Here is a 21,382-nt window from a genome sequence, read left to right as displayed (position 1 = left end):
TATTCAGTGGTTCCTGCTAAAATGTTGGCAAGTGATCAGGACTTGGCTGCAATATTCCCACAGTTGATTTTGCCTTAAAAACTAGCTGCCTGGGCTCACACATGAAGCATGGTCACTAGGGTAACAACTCAGTGCAACCAATATCCTGAGAGCTGTACCCTAGCAAGGAGTGCTTGCCTTCTGGAGAAGAGCGGGACACATTTGGAGGGAATAAGAGAACCCAAGATTCCGGCTGAGATAATATCACAATAGTTCCTGGGTTTATGTAGAAACGCTATGCAGGGAGTAAAGAATGTGGAGTTGCAACAGGCCTGGTTTGAAACAGTGTGCTCAACACTGCGTATATTCTATTTTTTACAAATATAGCTAGAAAACTTGCTGTTACTGAAAGGTATGGTAGTTTAGCGCTTTTTAAAATTAATTCACGGGACATGGGTGTCACTGGCAAGGCAAGCAATTATTGCGCATCCCTAAAAGTGTGGCTTGCAAGGCCTTTCAGAGCACAATTAAGAGCCAACTACATTGCTGTTTGGGTCTGCAATCACATGTAGGCCAAATTGGATAAAATGGCAGATTTTCTTTCCTAAAGGGCATTAGTGAACTAGATGGGTTTTTACAACAACTTAGTGTTCCATGATCACCATTACTGATGCTAGCTTTCTATTGCAGATTTATGTACTTAGTTGAATTTACATTCCTTGACTACCATGGTGGAATTTGAACTTCTTTCTCCGGATCATTATTCCAGGCCTCTGGGCTACTAGTCCAGTAATATGACCACCATACTCATACACTTGGCTATTATGATACTGAACCAGGAATTCAGCAGTCATGGGGAGAATTTTCTCCCCTTTGGTGGGGTTGGGCAGGAGCAGGCGCAGGCGTGCATGCAGCAGATCGCTGCCCGCAATCGGCTGGGCGCTGCCATTTTATGTGCTGAGCACTCCCTGTGCGGACGGGGGTCGTTGCCTGAGTCGGGGCCTGCGCTCTTTCGCGTTAGTTTAGTTTAAGTTCCAAAAAATTTAATAAAGGAAAAAAAAATTTTTAAGACATGTCCCCTCATGTGAAACTGTCATGTGAGCTGGGACATGTCTATTCATTTTATTTAAATTTTTTACAAGACTTTAAAAACCTTCATGAAACCTCATCCCACCCGTGGATGAGGTTTCATGATAAATGCGAAGGCCACCTGGGCTCTTCGCCTGCCCGCCAACCTTAAGATTGGATGGGCAGCTTCGTTAATTAGTTAAATTAGTTTTTAAATGGCCTTAATAGGCCTTTGACAGTTCGGCGGGCGCGCAGCCGACTCTGCTGCGTGCCTGCCGAACTGAAAATCTGAATGACGCGTGGTGACGTCGGGACGCACACCTGATGTCACCGCATGTCACTTTACGCGTCAGCGAGCGGGGCCCGCCCCCTGCTCACCAAGCCGAAGATTCTGCCCATGAGCCCAAATCCCACCATGGCAGTTGTGGGATTACAGTCAATTTTAAATCTAGTTGTATGTAACTTGACGCCAGATGATGAAAACTGCCAGATTATTGTGACAATTACACTTCTTCGATAGTGTCCTGAAAGGAAGGAAACCTGCTACCCCTACCCAGTCTGACCTGCATGTGACTTTTGGCACACAAGGTGGTTGACTCTCTGGGCCCTCCCCAGCACCATCTCAGGGCAATAAATGTGACCTTGCCAGCATCACCCATACCATGATAACAAAATAAAAGTAGAAGCTCCTTGTATCATGCATCAATAAAATAATTCTAATATCACACTTATGGATTAATTGCAATATATAAGCTATGCTATAGAAGGTCGGGGGACTGCTGATGGCCTGCCTGGTACTTCCTGAACACTTAAGTTTCCTTACATTACACAAAATAGCATACTCTGAGTTCTGTTATAAGGCAGTAAACAGTGCTTCTGAGGATAGAGGTGATATTTATAAACCTGCTGGAATTTCGATCTTGTAAATTTTAATGTCCATTCAGCCTCCTTTATTGTCCTCTCTTTTACTTCCCTTGGCACTCTCTGATAACGCAATGTGATGCCCTGTACAATAATTGACTCCGTGTTGCAAGCCTTGTATGTTGCAACTTTAGAATCCTTGCTGAGGGCAAGTGCAGCATGAGGCACACTGTCACTTATAAATGAATGATGATTTATGATCACTGCCCACATATGCAGGGGAAAGCAGCTCTGCTTTCTGACAGGATCCGATCAAGGGGAGAGAAACCATTTCTACTAAACCCTGGGCTTGCTGGGCCCAATGGCTTTCTCTTGTTCCTGTAAATGGCAACGATAAAAAATTTTGTTTGCACTACATAAGAGAGTGGTTAGGGATAAGTTTCTCATTTTTGTTTGAAACTGGGATGGGGAAGCAGTGTTTAGAGAAAAGGGTGGCAAGGATTTCACTATCGGGAAAACAGACTAGTTGAAGTCATCTGACATTCTGAATACATTTTAACAAGAAATACAGATGCGAAAGCAAACTGTTGTTAGAAGGATTGTAGTTTTCCATTGTGGAACGCCTACTTCCTTGGCTTCCAACAAGCCTCGTCATTGAGCTAAACAATGGGGTGACTTTAATGTAAACTCACTTCTTGTCAAAGCATTCATTGTTCCTGTTTCTGTTTAGTTCAGTCTGAGTTGAATTAGGCTTCTTTTAAAAGCAACCGTTAAACAAATCTGTAGCAGAACTGGTTGACCTGACTTCATCTTTAATGCTGCCTTGTAGTCAACAAATAGTGAGGGTCATGGCACGTAGGATATATAGAGTGAGTTTAGTTGGCAAATGCACCTTAAGGTCCAGTAATAAGCCATACACACCGGGATGATCCCCCATGCAATGAGTGGAGGAACAGCACTTCATCTTCCAACTAGGCATTTTACAGCCTTCCGGGCTGAATATTGAATTCAACAACTTTAGATCTTAAACTCCCTCCCCCCATCCCCACCCCGTTTCTTCCCCCTCCCTTTTGTTTTTTTCAATAGTTTATATAGATTTTTCTTTTCCCACCTATTTCCATTATTTTAAAATCTACAACTAATACCTTGTCAGTCTTTCCACCCCACCCCCCACTAGAGCTGTACCTTGAGTGTCCTGCCATCCATTCTTAATTAGCACATTCTCTTAGATAATATCACCACCTTCAACACCTCTTTGATCTTTTTGTCTGTGACATCTTTTGATTATCTGCTCCTATCACTGCTTGCTTGTCCCTACAACCATCCCCCCCCCCCACTCAACTTCTCTCTCTCCGCCCCCCCACCTTAAACCAGCTTATATTTCACCCCTCTCCGAACTACACTCAGTTCTGTTGAAGGGTCGTGAGAACTCGAAACGTCGACTCTTTTCTTCTCCACCGATGCTGCCAGACCTGCTGAGTTTTTCCAGGTAATTCTGTTTTTGTTTTGTTAACTTCAGCATGGCCTATGGTAGGGCCAATAAGGCCTTAGCTTTTTGGAGGGAGAAAGAAATCAGGCTCATCCGCCTCATTGCTATAAAATGACTGACCCTTGCTAGTATGTGCAGATGTAGGATGTCTAGTGAGTACATATGAAGCCTGGCTGTGATGACTTCTGCACTCACAAAGCCTATCAAATACTGGTGACTAGACAGACTAATTATGGCAATGTGGGCAAAGTACTAAAAAAGGCTGCCAGTGTGTGGAATGATCCTCAGTAGGACTCAACCTCTCAAGGGAGTAATAAGAAGATTAGTGGAAGAGGCCACATGCTTGTGATGCAGTAAGTTGCCAAGAAATGATGGTTGAAGGTTGAAATCTGCAAGCTACTAGCCTGGTCATGCTGTCAGCAGCTTCAGAACATGAACTGAGCATTACTGAACCACAGGAAGGGAGGGAAAGCAGTGGTCATTTGTGGTGTGCCACTTTGCAGCCAGAGGCAAGAGCACATCTGTCAAGTGTCACTGGTAAAGAGTGGCAATCGCTCATTTTGGTTTTAAGATGAGTACTGTTTAGATGAGTATCCCTTTACTTTAATACGATAAGCACACAGCTAGTCTGTGTAGTTTGCAATATGTTTCTTCTAATTATTATTTAATTATTGGGACTCCCTTCCTAACAGCACTTTGGGTGTTCCTACAACACATGGACTGCAGCGGTTCAAGAAGGTGGCTCACCACCACCTTCTCAAGGGCAATTCGGGATGGACAATAAATGTTGGTTTAGCCAGTGATGCCCGCATCCCATAAATGAATAAACAAAAAAAATTACTTTCCTAGTGGTTGGATGAGGTAAGGTTCAGATGTTTAATTTCTGCTCATGGTCTAGGAAAATTATCTAGGAAACTATGTATAAGACAAAAATAAAAATCGGAGGGAGTGGGCTTATAGGTTTTCAATCAGTTAGGCTCTTAACTCCCTGTTCCATCTTCCTTGAATAACTTGCAAGTTTGGTGCATCCGGTGTGGCACTGATCCTTAGAAACCAGAAGACTTCCAAGGTGTTCCCCTGAATGGCCCAGTAGACAAACGTGCTACATAGAAGTTACAACTTGGAAGTGCATTCAGTCTAACCTCTTGTTTTTTCCTTCAAACTTATCTGCCCTATTCCCATATCCCTTTATCTACATTTTCCTCATTTACATATCCAATCTAATCTTACATGAATACACAGTTTCTGCCTCAACCACTAACCTTGGAACCCCACACTCTCACAATGCTCTGTGTGAAGAAGCTTTTCTTGATCTCTTCCTAAGCTTAACCTTGTATCTGTGACCTGTTCTTCTAGATCCTTCAAATAGTGGAAAGAGTTTGCTGCTATCTACTGTGTCCCAATTATTCCTAACTTTAAACACTTTACTATGTTGCCCCATAATCTGCAAAAATGACCAGAAAATCTGGTTTTAGTGATGTTCGTTGATGAATAAATATTGGCTAGGATACAGGGGGAGCTCCTGGATTTATGTTCTAAAGTGGGACTTGAAACTACATCTTCTGGCTCAGAAGTCTCTGTGCTACCATGGGCCATGGGTAACAACATCATGTTAGGAGACTGTGGCCCAAACTCCGTTTCAGAGACTTGAGCACATAACTTATGCTGACAATTCGATGCAGTACTAAAGAAGTGCTGCACAGTCGGTGCTACCATCTTGGGTGAACTACTAAACTGAGGCTCCATCTTCCCTATTGGGGATATATAAGACCCCACAGCACTATTTCAAAGAACAGCGAGCAACATAGGAATTGGATTGGCTAGTGAACCGCTTGAGGCTGCTTCGCCATTCAATTGGATCACAACAGCAAAAACTTGCATTTCTAAAGTGCCTTTAAGGGAGCACGTTTAATGCAGTAAAACACCCCAAATTATTTCACGAGTGTTAATAATCAAAATTTGGTAACGAGCCTCAGAAGGAAATATCAGGACAGATGCACAAAAGCTTGTTCAGAGGAATAGGTTTTAAGGAGCCTCTTGAAGTAGTGGAGAGACGTTGTGGTTTAGGAAGAGAATTTCAGAGCCTAGAACATATCTAGCCAGCTGAAGGCATGGCCTCCAATAGTAGAGCGATTAAAATTGAGGATGCACAATGATCTCAAAGGCTTCTAGGCCTGGAGAGGAGTACAGTGATAAGGATGGGTGGAGTCATAGAGAAATTTGAAAATAAGGATGTGAATCATGATTTGTACCTCAATTCCATTTACCCGCATTTGCTCAAATTATGTCTTTGACTAATTTTTAAAAAATCAATCTCCCACATGGTTTAGATCTAATTTTAAAATCATATACCTCCAGTCTTGATTTTCCCCACCAAAGGAAATAGTTTTCTTGTATCTATCCTATTGAATCTTTTAACATTTTAAACACCTCAATCAGATCAACAACAACTTGCATTTACATAGCACCTTTAATATAGTAAAATGTCCCATCGTCGATACTCAAGGGATACAGGCCAAGTCATGCAACCTGTCCTCCTAATTTAATCCTCTAAACTCTAAAAAATTCTGGTGTATCTGTGCTGCACCCACTCCAAGGCCAATTTATCCAACCTGAGGCATGGTGCCCAAAACTGAACATGATATTCAGCCTGACCGAGGCTCTGTACACTAAAGCATAACTTCCTCCCTTTATAATGCACTCCCTTGAGATAAAAACCAAAATTCCATTTGCCTTTTTAATTGCTTTTATACCTGTCTGCTAATTTTAAATTATTAGTAAACTGAGACTCTCAAACCCCTTTGCTCTTAACAGTTCCTAGCTTCTCATAATTTAGAAAATATTCCAGTGCATCATTCTTGCCTTCCAGTGAATTACCTCACATTTGTCCACATTGAACCTGTTTAGCCATAGTCTTGTCCACTCACTTAATCTGTCCCATCTGCAATACTTACTGTCCTTTCTAATTTAGTGCCATCGTGGATATACGACTTTCTATTACTTTCTTCAATTCATTAATAAATATGATAAAAATTTTATCCCTGAGTAGCACCACTTGTCGCATCCTGCTGATCTGAGTACGGACCCTTTATCCCCACTATCTCCAATTTCCAACCCAAATTAAAAGGCTGCCTCCACTTCTATGCACTTTCACATGTCAATAACATTTTGTGTGGAACCTTACTGAATGCCTTCTGGAATTCCACCTGGATAAGAATCATAGACACTTTTTTCTCTCCCTTATTAGTGACTTCTTCAAAACAACAATTAGATTAGTCAAGCATGGCTGGCTGTCTCTGATCAGTTTATATTTCCTCAAGTGCTCAGTCACTTTATCTTTAATGACAGATTCATTCCCTTGGTATGTACACCACAGTTATCCCTCAACCAATATTTAAAATAGATGTTCTGATCATTAATTTAATTCCTGTTTGTGGGATCTTGCTGTGTGTAAACTGGCTGCTGCATTTCCTAACTTTAAACAAGTGGCTACATTTCAAAAGTACTTAATTAACTGTAAAGTGCTTTGGGATGTTCTGAGGTTGTGAAAGACGCCATACAAATGCCAGTTCTTTTTGAAATGTGTGTTAGTTACTTCTATTTACTTTTTTGGGATTTCATCCATAATCAGAGACTCTGAACTTTTCTCTACCGCAGATGTTAAACTAACCAGTCTATAAATACCAGGATTGACAAGGTTGTCTTTTTCCAAAATGGGAACAACACCTACACACAATAGAACTTGATATATAATTTCTATGGCCTCGATCATTTTTTTCTTCATCTCCCTAACGATCATATGAGGTTTTGATGCTTTATGTTCTTTTAGCCTTACTAACTTATTTAAAGAAATATTTTTATCCATTATATTACTCATCTCACAACCAAGCTCAGAGTCCACTTCCTCCTCCAGTGTAGTGTCTTGTACAAATGGGGAGACTCTTCTGTCCTGAGTTTGATGATATTGTTGGTGCAGCTATGAGTTGCCCTCAGTGACCAAGCTAGAAGGGTAAAATCAAAAGGTGTTCCCACTCACTCTCACTGTCCAAAGACTGTTGCTATGGAATTGTATGTTTTTTGCCTTTGGGAGAATACTGGACCAGGTACTGCTCCGAAGACACCCACTATGCCTACCACACCTGCCCTCCCCCCACCCACCCAATAGAGCTGGATAGGATGATAAAAACTATGGGCTGACATGGAGGATGGCCATTTGGCCAATGTCCCTGTATAATATTGTAGTCAGAGTCTGTACTTCCAGGAAAAGAAGGCACAGATGCTGACAAAGAAACTTTTTTACTAAGAACTTTAGGGCTTCAGGACTAATTGTACTGCAGTTGAGACATTGATTTTTGTTTGGCTATCATACCAGGGTGAAAATCTCAATTGCATCAGTGGCACATTTATTGGGGCCTGGATCTTCCAGTTGTCAGCGATGCTGGCGCAATCACTGCTGACTGCGAAGATAATTACAGCCCTATCCTTTTCTGTCCTTGCAGCCAGGTCTTTCTTTTCTGGCTGCAGCAGCGATCCCTTGTTGCAGCTCCACGGAGAACATGACAAAGAGGATCAGCAGCAAGGCCCCCCCTTTTTTTACAACATCAGTTGCCTTTTCCAGGCAAATTTTCAAAGGTCTTAAGGATTTTAGTGGTGCAAGTTAGGTTGGGGAAGGAGGAGGTGGATTGGGATAGGTAATCTACTAGGAGGGATGGGTAGTAGGGTGTGAGGGCGGTTGGGGTTGCTGGGGTGTTGTTGGTTGGGGGTTTAGTGAGGCTGGGTCCATTATTAATCACTTACTTACACCAGAAATTAACAGCAGGACAACACTAGGTTAAGAATTGTGCCACAGACCTAAGTCTCTGACACTGAGGGCAGAGACATTTTCGGAAGGGCCTGGGCAGTGCAAACCTGCCCATTGAAAGCTTTAATGTCCTGGGTAATTACCATGCATGTGGCAGAGGACATTCAAAAGGTCCCGATATGCAACAGCAGCCGCTGTTAGCATTGGAAGATCTAGGCCAATATGTTGGCCAGAATTTTCCCATCAGCGATTTGGGGGCGGAGCCCGCTCGCCGATGGGAAAATAACGCAGGATGACGTCGGGAGGAACCCCCCAACATCATCACGGTCCATTTAAATTTTTAGGAAGGTGGGCGGACAGCGAAATCAGCTGTTCGCCCGCCGACCTGTCAATGGCCAATTGAGACCATTGACAGGATCATTAAGCTCATTGAAAGACTTGCCCGTCCAACCTTAAGGTTGGTGGGCAGGCCAGGAGCCCCAGCGGGCTTCTGAAGAAAGATAAAACCTCATCCACTGGCGGGATGAGGTTTCATCTCAGTTTTTAAAAAGCTTATTAAAGTTTCACTCATATTTATTAACATGTTCCATCTCGTGTGACAGTGTCACATGAGGGGGACATGTTAATAATGTTTTTCTTTCTCTATTTTTAAAGTTTTGTAAACATTCAGCGCTCTCCCTGAGACAGCACTTAGTCTCAGGGAGCAGTGCGCTCTTTCACATGCATACGTGAAAGAGCGCACTTTGACAGATGGGGAATCCCTCCACCCCCCCGCATAGCGCTTCCTGTTGGGAAGGCCGCTGGGCAGGCCTTAATTGGCCCACCCACTTAAAATGGCGGCGGAGTTCGGCTGCCCGCCCGCCGCTGAGCCGGGGGGCCCACCCGCCCTTCAAGGTCAAAATTCTGGCCGTTATAAATGCTGACAAAGGACTGAATTTTATGGGTCACCCACAGGCTGGAAAACAGGCGCATTGTCTCGTAAAATAGGGCGGATGCTATTGACAGTGTGCCTGCCATTGGCCCACATGTCTCCGCCTCAATTTTACAGGCAGTGGGGGCGACATCAGGTGGGCTGCCTGCCCGTGCCCAACTGAGACCTTTAAGTGAGCAATTAATGTCCAGTTAAGGGCCTCACTGCGCCGCTGTTCCAATTTAATGGGTGGCGGGTGAGGCTTGCACTCAACGTGTAGCCTGGCATGTTTAACCCTTAGGCTGCTGGTCAGTGAAAGGAGGAGGCTCACTCCTGAAATTTATGCTGGGGTGCGTGGAGCCTGCCCTCAGTTTATAATCTAGTCCAAATTTTCTGATTGGTTCAGCTAGGGCGATTTCTATGATATTAAGCAGCATGGGTGTGTTGGTGTTCAATTATATTTGGAATTACTACTGCCGTAACACAAAATGTATAAGCATATTCTATGCGGAGAAGGGAGAAATGTTCCCTCTAAGCTGCGCAGCATCCTGAAAGCTCCTCCAGAGGTCATGCACAATTTGGCTCCTTTAAGTTGCCGCACACGCACAGCCATGCAAAGATGTTTAAAGGGAATTATGTAATTCAGTCCTGAATAAGATGGATACAATTTTTTTAATGCGTTCCTCTAATGCAAAATTATTTATCTGTGTTTTCCCCCTCCCCTCTTGAAGGCGTATAAGACTGTTTTGGGTTGGTAGGTTCCATGGGTATTGGTTGCTGTTTGGTAGCCCTCAAGTGACCAAACTTATAAAGCGTGGGAGACTATTGCAACCGAACATGCCCCTATCTTCAACTGGTGTTCAGTGATTAGGAGTGTTTGGTTTATCACTTCCTCAGCTCAGGTGTTGAAGCCAATAATTGTAACCATATGGCACTCAAACTGAAACTAGTGACAGCTACAGACTAAAGATTGAACCTAGACCTTACTACTCTGTGTGGTTTAATGTTACAGAAGTCACTGCTTCTATCTGTTGCATTAGATTATGTTTAAATTTTTTAGATTATGCAAGTGTTGCCCACCACATGCAGATGATAAGAGATCAAAAATTAAAATGCTGAATACATTTGGGTTTTGAGAGTTGATAACTTTGATGTTTTATTTAGCTGCTATTTTTCCCTTGTATATAGAAGAATTTGGTGTGCCATTCATCAGCCTGAATCGAGTTGAAAAATCTTTCCACCCTGTAGACCGTTGTGACCCAGCTTTGAGTAGTGCTGGCTTAATGGATGATTACTTGCTAGTTTCAGACATGACGAAGACCACCGTTGCAGTTGATGCTCTATTGCAAACACCAACAAAATTCTCACCAAGCACCCGACAACTGAAGAACTTGGACTGTGATGCAAGACTTCCTGCATCTACTGAACCAGTCCCACCAGCCTGCGGGAGCTTTGACTTATCAGTGCGCGCCATGGAATTTACTAACAACACTACAAGTGCTACAAGTGTTGCTGTCCCACTTACAGAAACTCCACCTTTGCAACAGACCCCTGGGAAAGGTAAGCTTGCAGAGGAGGTTATGGAATTAGCACAGACAATCGAATCGCCAGTAGTAAAAGTGGCTGTGGAGAAGAAGAAGAAAAAGAAAAAACGCTCACATCCCAAAGGAGCCCAACTTCCTGCAGTGGACCTACGGGCTAAAGCTAAAGAGGCTCAAGCAATTGTTCCTGACCAGCAACTAAAAGGGCTATCTGAAGGAGGGGCACGGGAACGCAAGGAAAATATCTTGAGCACTGAGGGGGCATGTAAGGAGGCATTGGGGGTGCAATTAAAAGCACAGCAGGTGGATAGTGCACCAAGTCAAAGCAGTATTTGGGCATCTGGAAGTTCAGAGAATCAAATAGCACATCCTCCACTGCTCAAAAGTAAAGCTCATTCAGAGAGCCAAGTAGGGAGCCAGAGAAGAGAGGCAGCTCATGCAGACAGCCAGTCACAGATGGAGACGACCTCAGAAGTGGAACGGACAGATAATCCTCTGGATTGTTGGTGCAAAGAAATTATCTCTCCTGAGCCCCTCCAAACATCTAAATTGGAAGAGATAGAAGAGCCACCCGTAGAACAATGGGGTGGCAAAATTACTCCACCTAAGCCACAGAAACAATGTGAAGTAAACAAGGTAGCACCACTGACTCCCCTGGAATTTGGTAAAGAATATAATCCCCCTGAGTCAGAGGTAGTACCTGCAATGAAGAAGATGGAAGGGCCTTATCTAGAACACTTAGGTAGAGAACCTGCTTCCCCTAGGTCAAAGCAAACGTCTGAGGTGAATGAAATAGTAGGACATGGGGGTGGAGAAATTTCTGCCCTTAGGTCACAGACGTCCTTTGAGGCGAAAGAGGAAGCACAGATACCACTGAAACATGGAGGTGGAGAAAATATTTCCCCTGAGTTGCAGCAAACATTTGAGGTAAAAGCAATGGCAGAAACCCTTTTAGAAACTTCTTCCCTTGAATCAAAGAAAGTCCTTGAGGCGAAGGAAATAGAAAAGCCTTCTCCAGAACATGTGGCCAGACAAACTACTCACTATCAGTCAGGACAAATGTCTGAACTGAAGGAGATGGGAGAGGCCCCTCTAAAACTTAAGGATAGCGAAGGTACTCCCACTGAATCAAACCAAATACCTGAGGTGAAGGAGATGACACAGATCCCTCTGGATCATGTGAGTAGAGAAACAGATTCCCTTGGGTCAACGCAAATATCTGAGGTGAAAGAGATGACAGAGACCCCTCTGGAGCAAGCCAGTACAGAAACTGCTCCTCCTGATTTAGATACTTCTGAAGTGAAAGGGATAGTTAATACCCCTCTGGAGCATTGCTGTAACAAAATTGCCTCTATTGACGAACAGGTGTTTGAGGTAAAAGTTCTAGTTGAGAGTCCACTCTGTTGGAACAGAGAAACTGCTCCCCCTGAGTCACAGCAACCGTCTGTGCTGAAGGAGATGGTGAAGAGTCCCCTGGAATGTTGGAACACAGAAATTTCTCCTACTGAGTCACAACAAACATCTGAAGTGAATGAGATGGTGGAGAGTGCTCTGGAATGTTGGAACGTGGAAACAGCTCCCCCTGAGTCGCAGCAAATGTCTGAGCTGAATGTGATGGTGGAAAGTCCTCTGGAATGTCGGAACAGGGAATCGGCTCCCCCTGAGTCGCAGCAAGCATCTGAGGTGAAGGAGATGGTGGAGAGCCCTCTGGAATGTCGGAACTGGGAAACGGCTTCCCCTGAGTTGCAGCAAACGTCTGAACTGAATGAGATGGCGGAGAGTCCTCTGGGATGTCATGATGGACTCATTTTTCCAGAGTGCACGGACCAAGTCACTCTGCCTTCTCTGAAACAGGAAGTACCAAAACTGATGGATGATGGTGAGGGAATAGGCTCAAAGGCATCCCTGAAAAAAGATGCGGGAACAAAATTCCTCCAAAAACGAGGATTTACTAAAGGTGCTTCACAAAGAGAGGCTGGAGCAAAAGCGTCTCCCGAACAGCACCCTAAAGACAGGGCCTTAAAGACCTCAGTGCAGCCAAAGGTTATGAAGGTCCCAAACCAACGACAGAGAGATGTTAAACCTCTTGAACCAGAGAAGATTGGCGATGTAAATGTACAGTCTGATCAGCAAGGGCATCTGGATGAGCGTCCTCGTCAAGATGAAGGTGTGTTCCATCAATGATAAGAGTGCTACCCCCTCCCCCCAACCCCCCACCCCCCACCCCCTCACATGCTTCAACTTACATAATCCTGGCTCAGGATTTTGAACTGACTGGATTGGCACAGCATGATATCTGCCTTTTGGCTCACTAAAGCATCCACCATTTTGCATGCACAATTTCTCTTGAATTTAGAACTAATATGTTGCTTACTAACCGCAAGATTCTGTTGGCTGAAACTAGCAACTTGTGTTTCTGAATATCTTTATAACCTACTGCATGGCAGTTGGTTGGTTTAAATGATTTTGGAAACAGTTGGTGAGGTGGTGGTGTTAAGTTCATATTTACTTTGGAAAGAGGGGAGAGGAGGAACAGAAGAATAAGAAAGGTAAGTGCTAATGTTAAGCTGGATCTTATATGCTTGAATATTGAAAGCTAGAATTGTGTCAGTCTTCCAAAATGGAAAGTCATCCAGGACACCAGTATTTGGGAATACAATGTAACCTTGGTTGTCTACCATAATATAGGCATCCTTGATGGAGGGTTAGAAATCCCTGACAAGCAAATACATGCAAACTTGCATGTATTATTTGGTAATGCCTTAAGTATGTGAATGATCGGAAGATAAATTATAACTAAATGAAGAAATATTAGCAGACAATGCAGAAGTGTTGTCTGACACAAAGATTATTCTGTGAAAATTCTAACAGTTAATCAGGATAATGGAAGTAATTACTGCTTGGGGTCTTCCCTAACGCTTATTTGATGTTCATCACACAAAGGCATTTCCCATAGCAAAGTCGTATATAAACCAAAATCTGTTCAGAGTTTAGGTTAGCAAGCCATGGTTCAACAATTACTCCCTATTCGTGGTGTGACTCACTCACTGAAGAGCAAGTAACAAGGATCATCATTTTAAAATCGTCACATGGAGACGAGGGATTAAGACAAGTTGTAGGTTCTTGGAACGTTTGAGGCAGACATTTGCCTTTTTTTAAGATAAAGTTGGATAAATGTTTGAATCAGCGGGAGATATAGGACTATGGGGAAGGAGCAGGGGAGTGGGATTAATTTTGAATTGCTCTTTTTACTAATACTTTCGTACAATAGGAAAAGCTTAAAATGTGATGTCTAGTTTGGCTATCCATTGAATTGTCCCCTGAGATGCCAAGTGGATTGCTCATGCAAACAATTGACAGAGGCATGACATTCTGATGGCGTCCTGTGCATTCAGCCTCTGATTCAGTGTTGACCCCTGGTGAATGAATACCTGAGGTGTTTACATTCGTCCACCACTTTCGGTAAGTGAAAAATAACCAGTCCAGGCTAAAGCAACTTAAAGACAGATGTATTAAAGTTTGAATATTACAAAGAACTTTGGGACACAGCAAGCTTTTGCGAAAACCCAATACTTTAAAACAATAAAAGTAGATTCAATTCAAAAGGTAATTTGTCTGCAAAGAGTTAATGCCTTTTTTAAAGCAGATTTTTTTGGGTCTGGTAAGTAGCAGTATTTTTGGATGAATCAGTCATGTTGTCACTTAGTTGCCCTTTAAGATAAAATGTTGTATCTGGGTGATGCAAATTCCATTTCATCACGGCATTCTAATCACCTGCCAGAACTAAAGCCGAGAAACCAGTGATTATGCCATGGGGCATCTTTCATGTTATAACCCTTTTTTAACATAGGCTGAGTTTAATAGATCTCACATGGCTAGGGTGTTTGTGGCTGGATATTTGCCATTCCTAAATAATTCCTTTAATGGCACTGCATGTGAAGAGATTAGAATTGTATACTTGATGCTAGAGGATGACCTTAATGGGCTCAATGGCATTTTCTCAGCCTTGAGTTTTTCTTATGCACATAGTTTAAAATTCATTACAAAAGGACTGAAGCTTACTCATTAAATGGTTATGAAGGATTAAATCAGATTTAACTACTAAAAGCCTTTGAGTGCTATGGTTTAGGATAAACAATGTGCAATACAAGAAGAGGACACCTCTTTATTATTTAATAAATTAAATTATTTAATAATTTATTATTATTTTTCTAATTTTTTGGTACCTCTTTAACTTGTTTGACTTAGACACTGGGCTTGAATTGAAAGAAGTGGGCTTCGTGGAATGATGTGTATCAGTTGGTTTAAACTTTTGGGACTCCATGCAAACATCATCGCTCCTGGAAAAGCCTATTATATTTGTAGAATCTCACAGTACAGATCTCATGGTACAGAATGACTGTGAGATATCTGTCCTAGCTTTTTAAATAAGTTATCTAATTAGTCCAGAGAGCAGTGGAGACATGGTCATTGAATATTTTTAAGGCTGAGTTGGATGGATTCTTGATTGACAAGGGTATTGGGGGTAGACAGGAAAGTAGAGTTGATGCCACCATCTGATCATCCATGGCGTTATCAAATGGCAGAGCAGGCTTGAGGGGCCGAATCGCCTACTGCTGCTCCTAATTCGTATGTTTGTATGCCCACTCCCTGGCCTTCTCCCCATAGCCATGCAAATTCTTCCTTTTCAAGCATATATCTATTTCCACTTTGAGCGTTGAACCAAATTGCATCACTCTTTCAGTCAGTTCATTCCTGATCATAACAATTTGCTGCGATTAAAAAAAATTCTTTTCACCCCTGTAATAAAAAACAAAAAACTGCGGATGCTGGAAATCCAAAACAAAAACAGAAACAGAAATACCTGGAAAAACTCAGCAGGTCTGGCAGCATCGGCAGAGAAGAGCACAGTTGACGTTTCGAGTCCTCATGACCCTGTTCTGATGAAGGGTCATGAGGACTCGAAACGTCAACTGTGCTCTTCTCTGCCGATGCTGCCAGACCTGCTGAGTTTTTCCAGGTATTTCTGTTTCTGTTTTTGTCTTCTCACCCCTGTGTTCTGGCTACATATTTCCACACTGTAGCAGGGGTTCCTTCTTAGAAATATGTACTTTTCCAGGATCTAATATCCAAAAATGAGCATGAACTTCCTAAAGTGAAGTAGTAGTGCCACTAAGTTATTGAATACATAAAAGTTGTGAGAGTACAGAATACATAATTACTGGGACACGGCACTTGATGTGTGGACATTCGGCTCTCAGACAGGTGGAAACCTGATGTCCTTATTTGAACACCTATTGTGTATAGGGAGGAGATTCCCTCACCAACACCTCTGCCTTCTAAGTGAGTTTGATCACCAGTTTATTTTATCTGTTTTTCTGTGAAGCTCAGTGAGAGCAGATGTTTTTCTCCTCCTGTCATCATTCACTACGGTTCGTGCCATCCACAATGTTCTGAATATCAAGTGGCTCTGTTTACTGTTTGCATACCAAATGAGCAAATGGGTCATTGTGTATGCAAGTCAGCTTACGGGTCTCCTTCAGCTTTCTGTTGTGTATATATAATTTTGGAATTTTCTGGAAAGGATTGTACACTAATAGACTATACATTGTGATGTGAAAACACTTGAAAATATTTTTATTTAAGTATCACTACATTCAAAACTGAATTCTGAAATACAGGGATGCAGTAATAGTGAGTTGTTGAAACTAACTTATTTTCAGAGTGGATGTGGTCAAAAATAATTATGATTTCAGTTGCTTTCCTTGTGTTATGTTGTATATTTTGGTCATATTAATCCCCAAACAGTTTTGTCTGCACTTGTGCTGAAATGTTGGGAAAAATTACCTGGTAGTTAGACTGAACCGCGTACTGTTGCTTAGCTGTAAAGCAAGAACAAGGCTTGCATTTAGATAGTTAGCACCTTCAGGACATCCTAAAGCACTGTTTTTCTTTATTCCTTCATGGGATGTGGGTGTCGTTGACAAGGCAAGCATTTGTTGCTCATCCCTAACTGCTCTTGAACTGAATTGCTTGTTAGAGTCAACCACATTGCTGTGGACCTGGAGTCGCATGTAGGCCAGACTGGGTAAGAACGACAGATTTCCTTCCCTAAAGGATATTAGTGAACCGGATAGGTTTTTACGACACTTAAGATAGTTTCATATGGTCACCATGACTGAGACTAACTTTCAATTCCAAATTTATTAACTGAATTTAAATTCCACCAGTTGTCATGATGGGATTTGAACCCATGTACCCAGGGCATTAGCCTGGTCTTCTAGTCCAGTGATATTACCATTACGCCACTTTACAACCAACGAAGCATTATTTGTTGTAACGTTGCTAAAGTTGGTATCAGGCCTCTGTCCTGATTTTCTCATTAACTGAATGTATTTAAAACCCAATGCAGGAAATAGAATTTCATCGTATGAGAGGATATGGCGTAGACATCTAGAATTTCAAAACTCTTCTTTTACCTTTTTCTTTATAGTAATCTTCTGAACCACTCAGTCAGATTCTAGTCGCCAAACATTCTGAACTCAAATCAGATCCCAATAGTGTAACCCACTTTTGAAACCTATTATTCTGCATAGTATAGAGACCATCTACATCAGATTTCAATTTGTAACAGTGTTCCAGGTGTTAGTTGTATGTTGTATATGTAACGCAGTATGTGGGACATGTGTTGTACTATAAATTCACTGTAAATACCTGTTTCTCGAGGCACTGTGATGGGTGTTTTCAATGTTAAAGATGACATACAATAGCTGCTATTTAATAGTGATAGTGTAACTGATTATGAAATCTGACTACTGGGTTCCCACAATTCTATTGATACTTTCTCAATTTTTTCAAATGAGATTTTAGTTACTAAGAATGTCAACGACATAAGAATCTAAACAAAATAACAAATTCAAAAATTAGTTTTTCTCAACGATATTCAATGTCAGTTTAATTGTCTTTTATACCTTTGAATTACAATTTTCACTTGAAGGCCTCTCACAAAAGCTCATGGACTTGATATTTTGCCCAGAGCTGTGACTTCAAAAGCTGAATTTGTGTTGTACAGTCCGAGGTACATTTGAATGTTGCAAGTCTCTGCTCGAGTTCTCTAGCACTAGTTAATTTATTGATGATTTTACTATGGTTATATTTATAGGCACAGCATTTCTTATTTGAATTAATCATACCTGTATCAATCGTCAATAAATTAACGCTTCACTGGATTGCAGAAATCCCTAAATGATGGCATCACACAATGCTCAAATGGAGGAATGACAACTGCTATGTCTGCGATGCTACAAGATTCCATTACACATCTACTCCCACTGGAAATAATTTAATTAAAGCAATTTCATTCAGCTACTAAACCTGGCCATTGAGGAGGAGGAATGGGTTATGTAGCTAAGGAGGTATGACAGTGTAATGGTTATGTTATTAAACTAGTAATCCACAGAACTGGAGTACATTTGAGAGAATGTAAGTTCAAATCCCACTACAGAAGTTTGAGAACAGAATCATAGAATTGTGCAGCACAGAAGGAGACCATTTGGTCTATGTGCCTCAGCTTTTTGGAAGAGTTATCCAGTTTAGCCCCATACACGACCTTTTTCCCTGGAACTCTGCAAACTAATTCGCTTCAGGTACATGTCTAACTGCCCTTTGAAATTTTCTGTGGAATTTGCTTCCACTACTCTTTTACATAGTGTACTCCAGATTTTAACATCCCTCTGGTCTGAAAGGATTTTTCTTCCTTTCCCTTCTAGTTATTTCGCCATTTATTTTAAATCTATGATTTCTGGTTATCAACCGACCTTGCCTCTCTCCACCTAATTAAACTCTCTGATATCATCCTGGTAAACCACCTTTGTACCAAATTCAAGGCCTTGACATCCTTTTTAAAGTGTGGTGCCAGAATTGAACACAATAGTCCAGCTGAGACGTAACCAATGATTTGTGAAGGCATAGCATGTCTTCCTTGATTTTGTGCTCACATCCCTAATTAGGAAGTCAGGTATCCCATAAGCTGTCTTTACCTGCCCTACCACTTTTAAAAGAATTGTAAATATGCATCCCCAGGTATCTCTGTTCTTGCAATCCTCCTCTCAAAATAGTACATTTAGTTTTTTTGTTTCTCCATATTGTTTCATCCAAAGTGCACCGCCTCACAGTTATCCACATTAAATTGCATCTGCCATATGTCTGCCCATTTCCCCAGTCTATCTATATCCTCCTGAAGTCTGCTACTATTCTGATCATTATTTATTACGTTGCCAAGTTTCATAACTTCAAACATAAAATAAAAACAGAAAATGCTGGAAATACTCAGCAGGTCTGAAAACATCTGTGGAGAGAGAAACAGAGTTAATGTTTCAGGTCTGTGACTTCTCATAAGAACTGGGAAAAGTAAAAAAAATGTAATAGGTTTTGAGCAGTGAAAGAGGGGAGGGTGAGAAGAAGAACAAAAGGGAAGGTCTGATAAATTGGAGGGCAGGAGAGATTAGATCACAGAAGGTTTTATGGTGCAAGGGAGCGGTTATGGGACAAATAAAGAAACAAAAATATGTTGTCTAGAGGAAGTGTAAATGGCTGGACCCTGAATAACTACCATCCAAATGCAAAGTAAAGGAAACAAACGAGAAAGGAGAGAAAGAAAAACAAACTAGCAAAGAAACACAAGACAAAATGGTTGCAGAGGATATGATCTAAAATTGTTGAACTCAATTTTGAGTTCATAAGGTTGTAATGAGGTGCTGATCCTCGAGCTTAAGTTGAGCTTCATTGAAACATTGTTGCAGACCAAGGACAGAAAGATAAGAGTGGGGGCAAAGTGGAGAATTCAAATGATAAAAACAAAAACAGAATTACCTGGAAAACTCAGCAGGTCTGGCAGCATCGGCAGAGAAGAAAAGAGTTGACGTTTCGAGTCCTCATGACCCTTCAACAGAACTGAGTAAAATCAGGAAAGGGGTGACATATAAGCTGGTTTAAGGTGGGGGGGTGGGGTGGGGGGAGAGAAGTTGGGGGGGGGTGTGGTTGTAGGGACAAGCAAGCAGTGATAGGAGCAGATAATCAAAAGATGTCACAGACAAAGGAACAGAGGTGTTGAAGGTGGTGATATTATCTAAGAAAATGTGCTAATTAAGAATGGATGGCAGGATACTCAAGGTACAGCTCTAGTGGGGAGGGGGTGGAAAGACTGACAGGGCATTACAGGTATAGATATAAAAATAATGGAAATAGGTGGGAAAAGAAAAATCTATATAAATTATTGGAAAAAAACAAAAGGGAGGGGGAAGAAACGGAAAGGGGGTGGGGATGGAGGAGGGAGTTCAAGATCTAAAGTTGTTGAATTCAATATTCAGTCCGGAAGGCTGTAAAGTGCCTAGTCGGAAGATGAGGTGCTGTTCCTCCAGTTTGCGTTGGGCTTCACTGGAACAATGCAGCAAGCCAAGGACAGACATGTGGGCAAGAGAGCAGGGTGGAGTGTTAAAATGGCAAGCGACAGGGAGGTTTGGGTCTTTCTTGCGGACAGACCGCAGGTGTTCTGCAAAGCGGTCGCCCAGTTTGCGTTTGGTCTCTCCAATGTAGAGGAGACCGCATTGGGAGCAACGAATGCAGTAGACTAAGTTAGGGGAAATGCAAGTGAAATGCTGCTTCACTTGAAAGGAGTGTTTGGGCCCTTGGACGGTGAGGAGAGAGGAAGTGAAGGGGCAGGTGTTGCATCTTTTGCGTGGGCATGGGGAGGTGCCATAGGTGGGGGTTGAGGAGTATGGGGTGATGGAGGAGTGGACCAGGGTGTCCCGGAGGGAACGATCCCTACGGAATGCCGTCAAGGGGGGTGAAGGGAAGATGTGTTTGGTGGTGGCATCATGCTGGAGTTGGCGGAAATGGCGGAGGATGATCCTTTGAATGCGGAGGCTGGTGGGGTGATAAGTGAGGACAAGGGGGACCCTATCATGTTTCTGGGAGGGAGGAGAAGGCGTGAGGGCGGATGCGCGGGATATGGGCCGGACACGGTTGAGGGCCCTGTCAACGACCGTGGGTGGAAAACCTCGGTTAAGGAAGAAGGAGGACATGTCAGAGGAACGGTTTTTGAAAGTAGCATCATCAGAACAGATGCGACGGAGGCGAAGGAACTGAGAGAATGGGATGGAGTCCTTACAGGAAGCAGGGTGTGAGGAGCTGTAGTCGAGGTAGCTGTGGGAGTCGGTAGGCTTGTAATGGATATTGGTGGACAGTCTTATCATCAGAAATTGAGACAGAGAGGTCAAGGAAGGGAAGAGAAGTGTCAGAGATGGACCATGTGAAAATGATGGAGGGGTGGAGATTGGAAGCAAAATTAATAAATTTTTCCAGGTCCCGACGAGAGCATGAAGCAGCACCGAAGTAATCATCGATGTAGTGGAGAAAGAGTTGTGGGAGGGGGCCGGAGTAGGACTGGAACAAGGAATGTTCCACATACCCCATAAAGAGACAGGCATAGCTGGGGCCCATGCGGGCACCCATAGCCGCACCTTTTATTTGGAGGAAGTGAGAGGAATTAAAGGAGAAATTGTTCAGTGTGAGAACAAGTTCAGCCAGACGGAGGAGAGTAGTGGTGGATGGGGATTGTTGGGGCCTCTGTTCAAGGAAGAAGCTAAGGGCCCTCAGACCATGCTGGTGGGGGATGGAGGTGTAGAGGGATTGGACGTCCATGGTGAAGAGGAAGCGGTTGCGGCCAGGGAACT

General features: G+C 42.6%; 1 protein-coding gene across 9 annotated transcripts in view; it reads left to right on the top strand.

Annotated features, from left to right (window-relative positions):
* LOC144679900 (uncharacterized) overlaps positions 1-21,382 on the top strand; it is a 386,990-nt gene that overhangs the window by 256,163 nt on the left and 109,445 nt on the right. For 7 of the 9 annotated variants that reach the window (XM_078540844.1, XM_078540842.1, XM_078540838.1 and 4 more), the window contains one exon: positions 10,297-12,816. In XM_078540844.1, coding sequence (XP_078396970.1) covers positions 10,297-12,816 — 2,520 coding nt within the window. The remainder of the gene's footprint in view (positions 1-10,296; positions 12,817-21,382) is intronic. The other 2 variants (XM_078540839.1, XM_078540840.1) reach the window with 1 other exon arrangement.

Source organism: Cetorhinus maximus, chromosome 4 (assembly GCF_964194155.1).
Source record: "Cetorhinus maximus chromosome 4, sCetMax3.hap1.1, whole genome shotgun sequence".
In the NCBI taxonomy this organism is placed as follows: Eukaryota; Metazoa; Chordata; class Chondrichthyes; order Lamniformes; family Cetorhinidae; genus Cetorhinus; species Cetorhinus maximus.
Note: the sequence above shows the minus strand (reverse complement) of the source record. Positions and strands in the feature narration are given on the sequence as shown.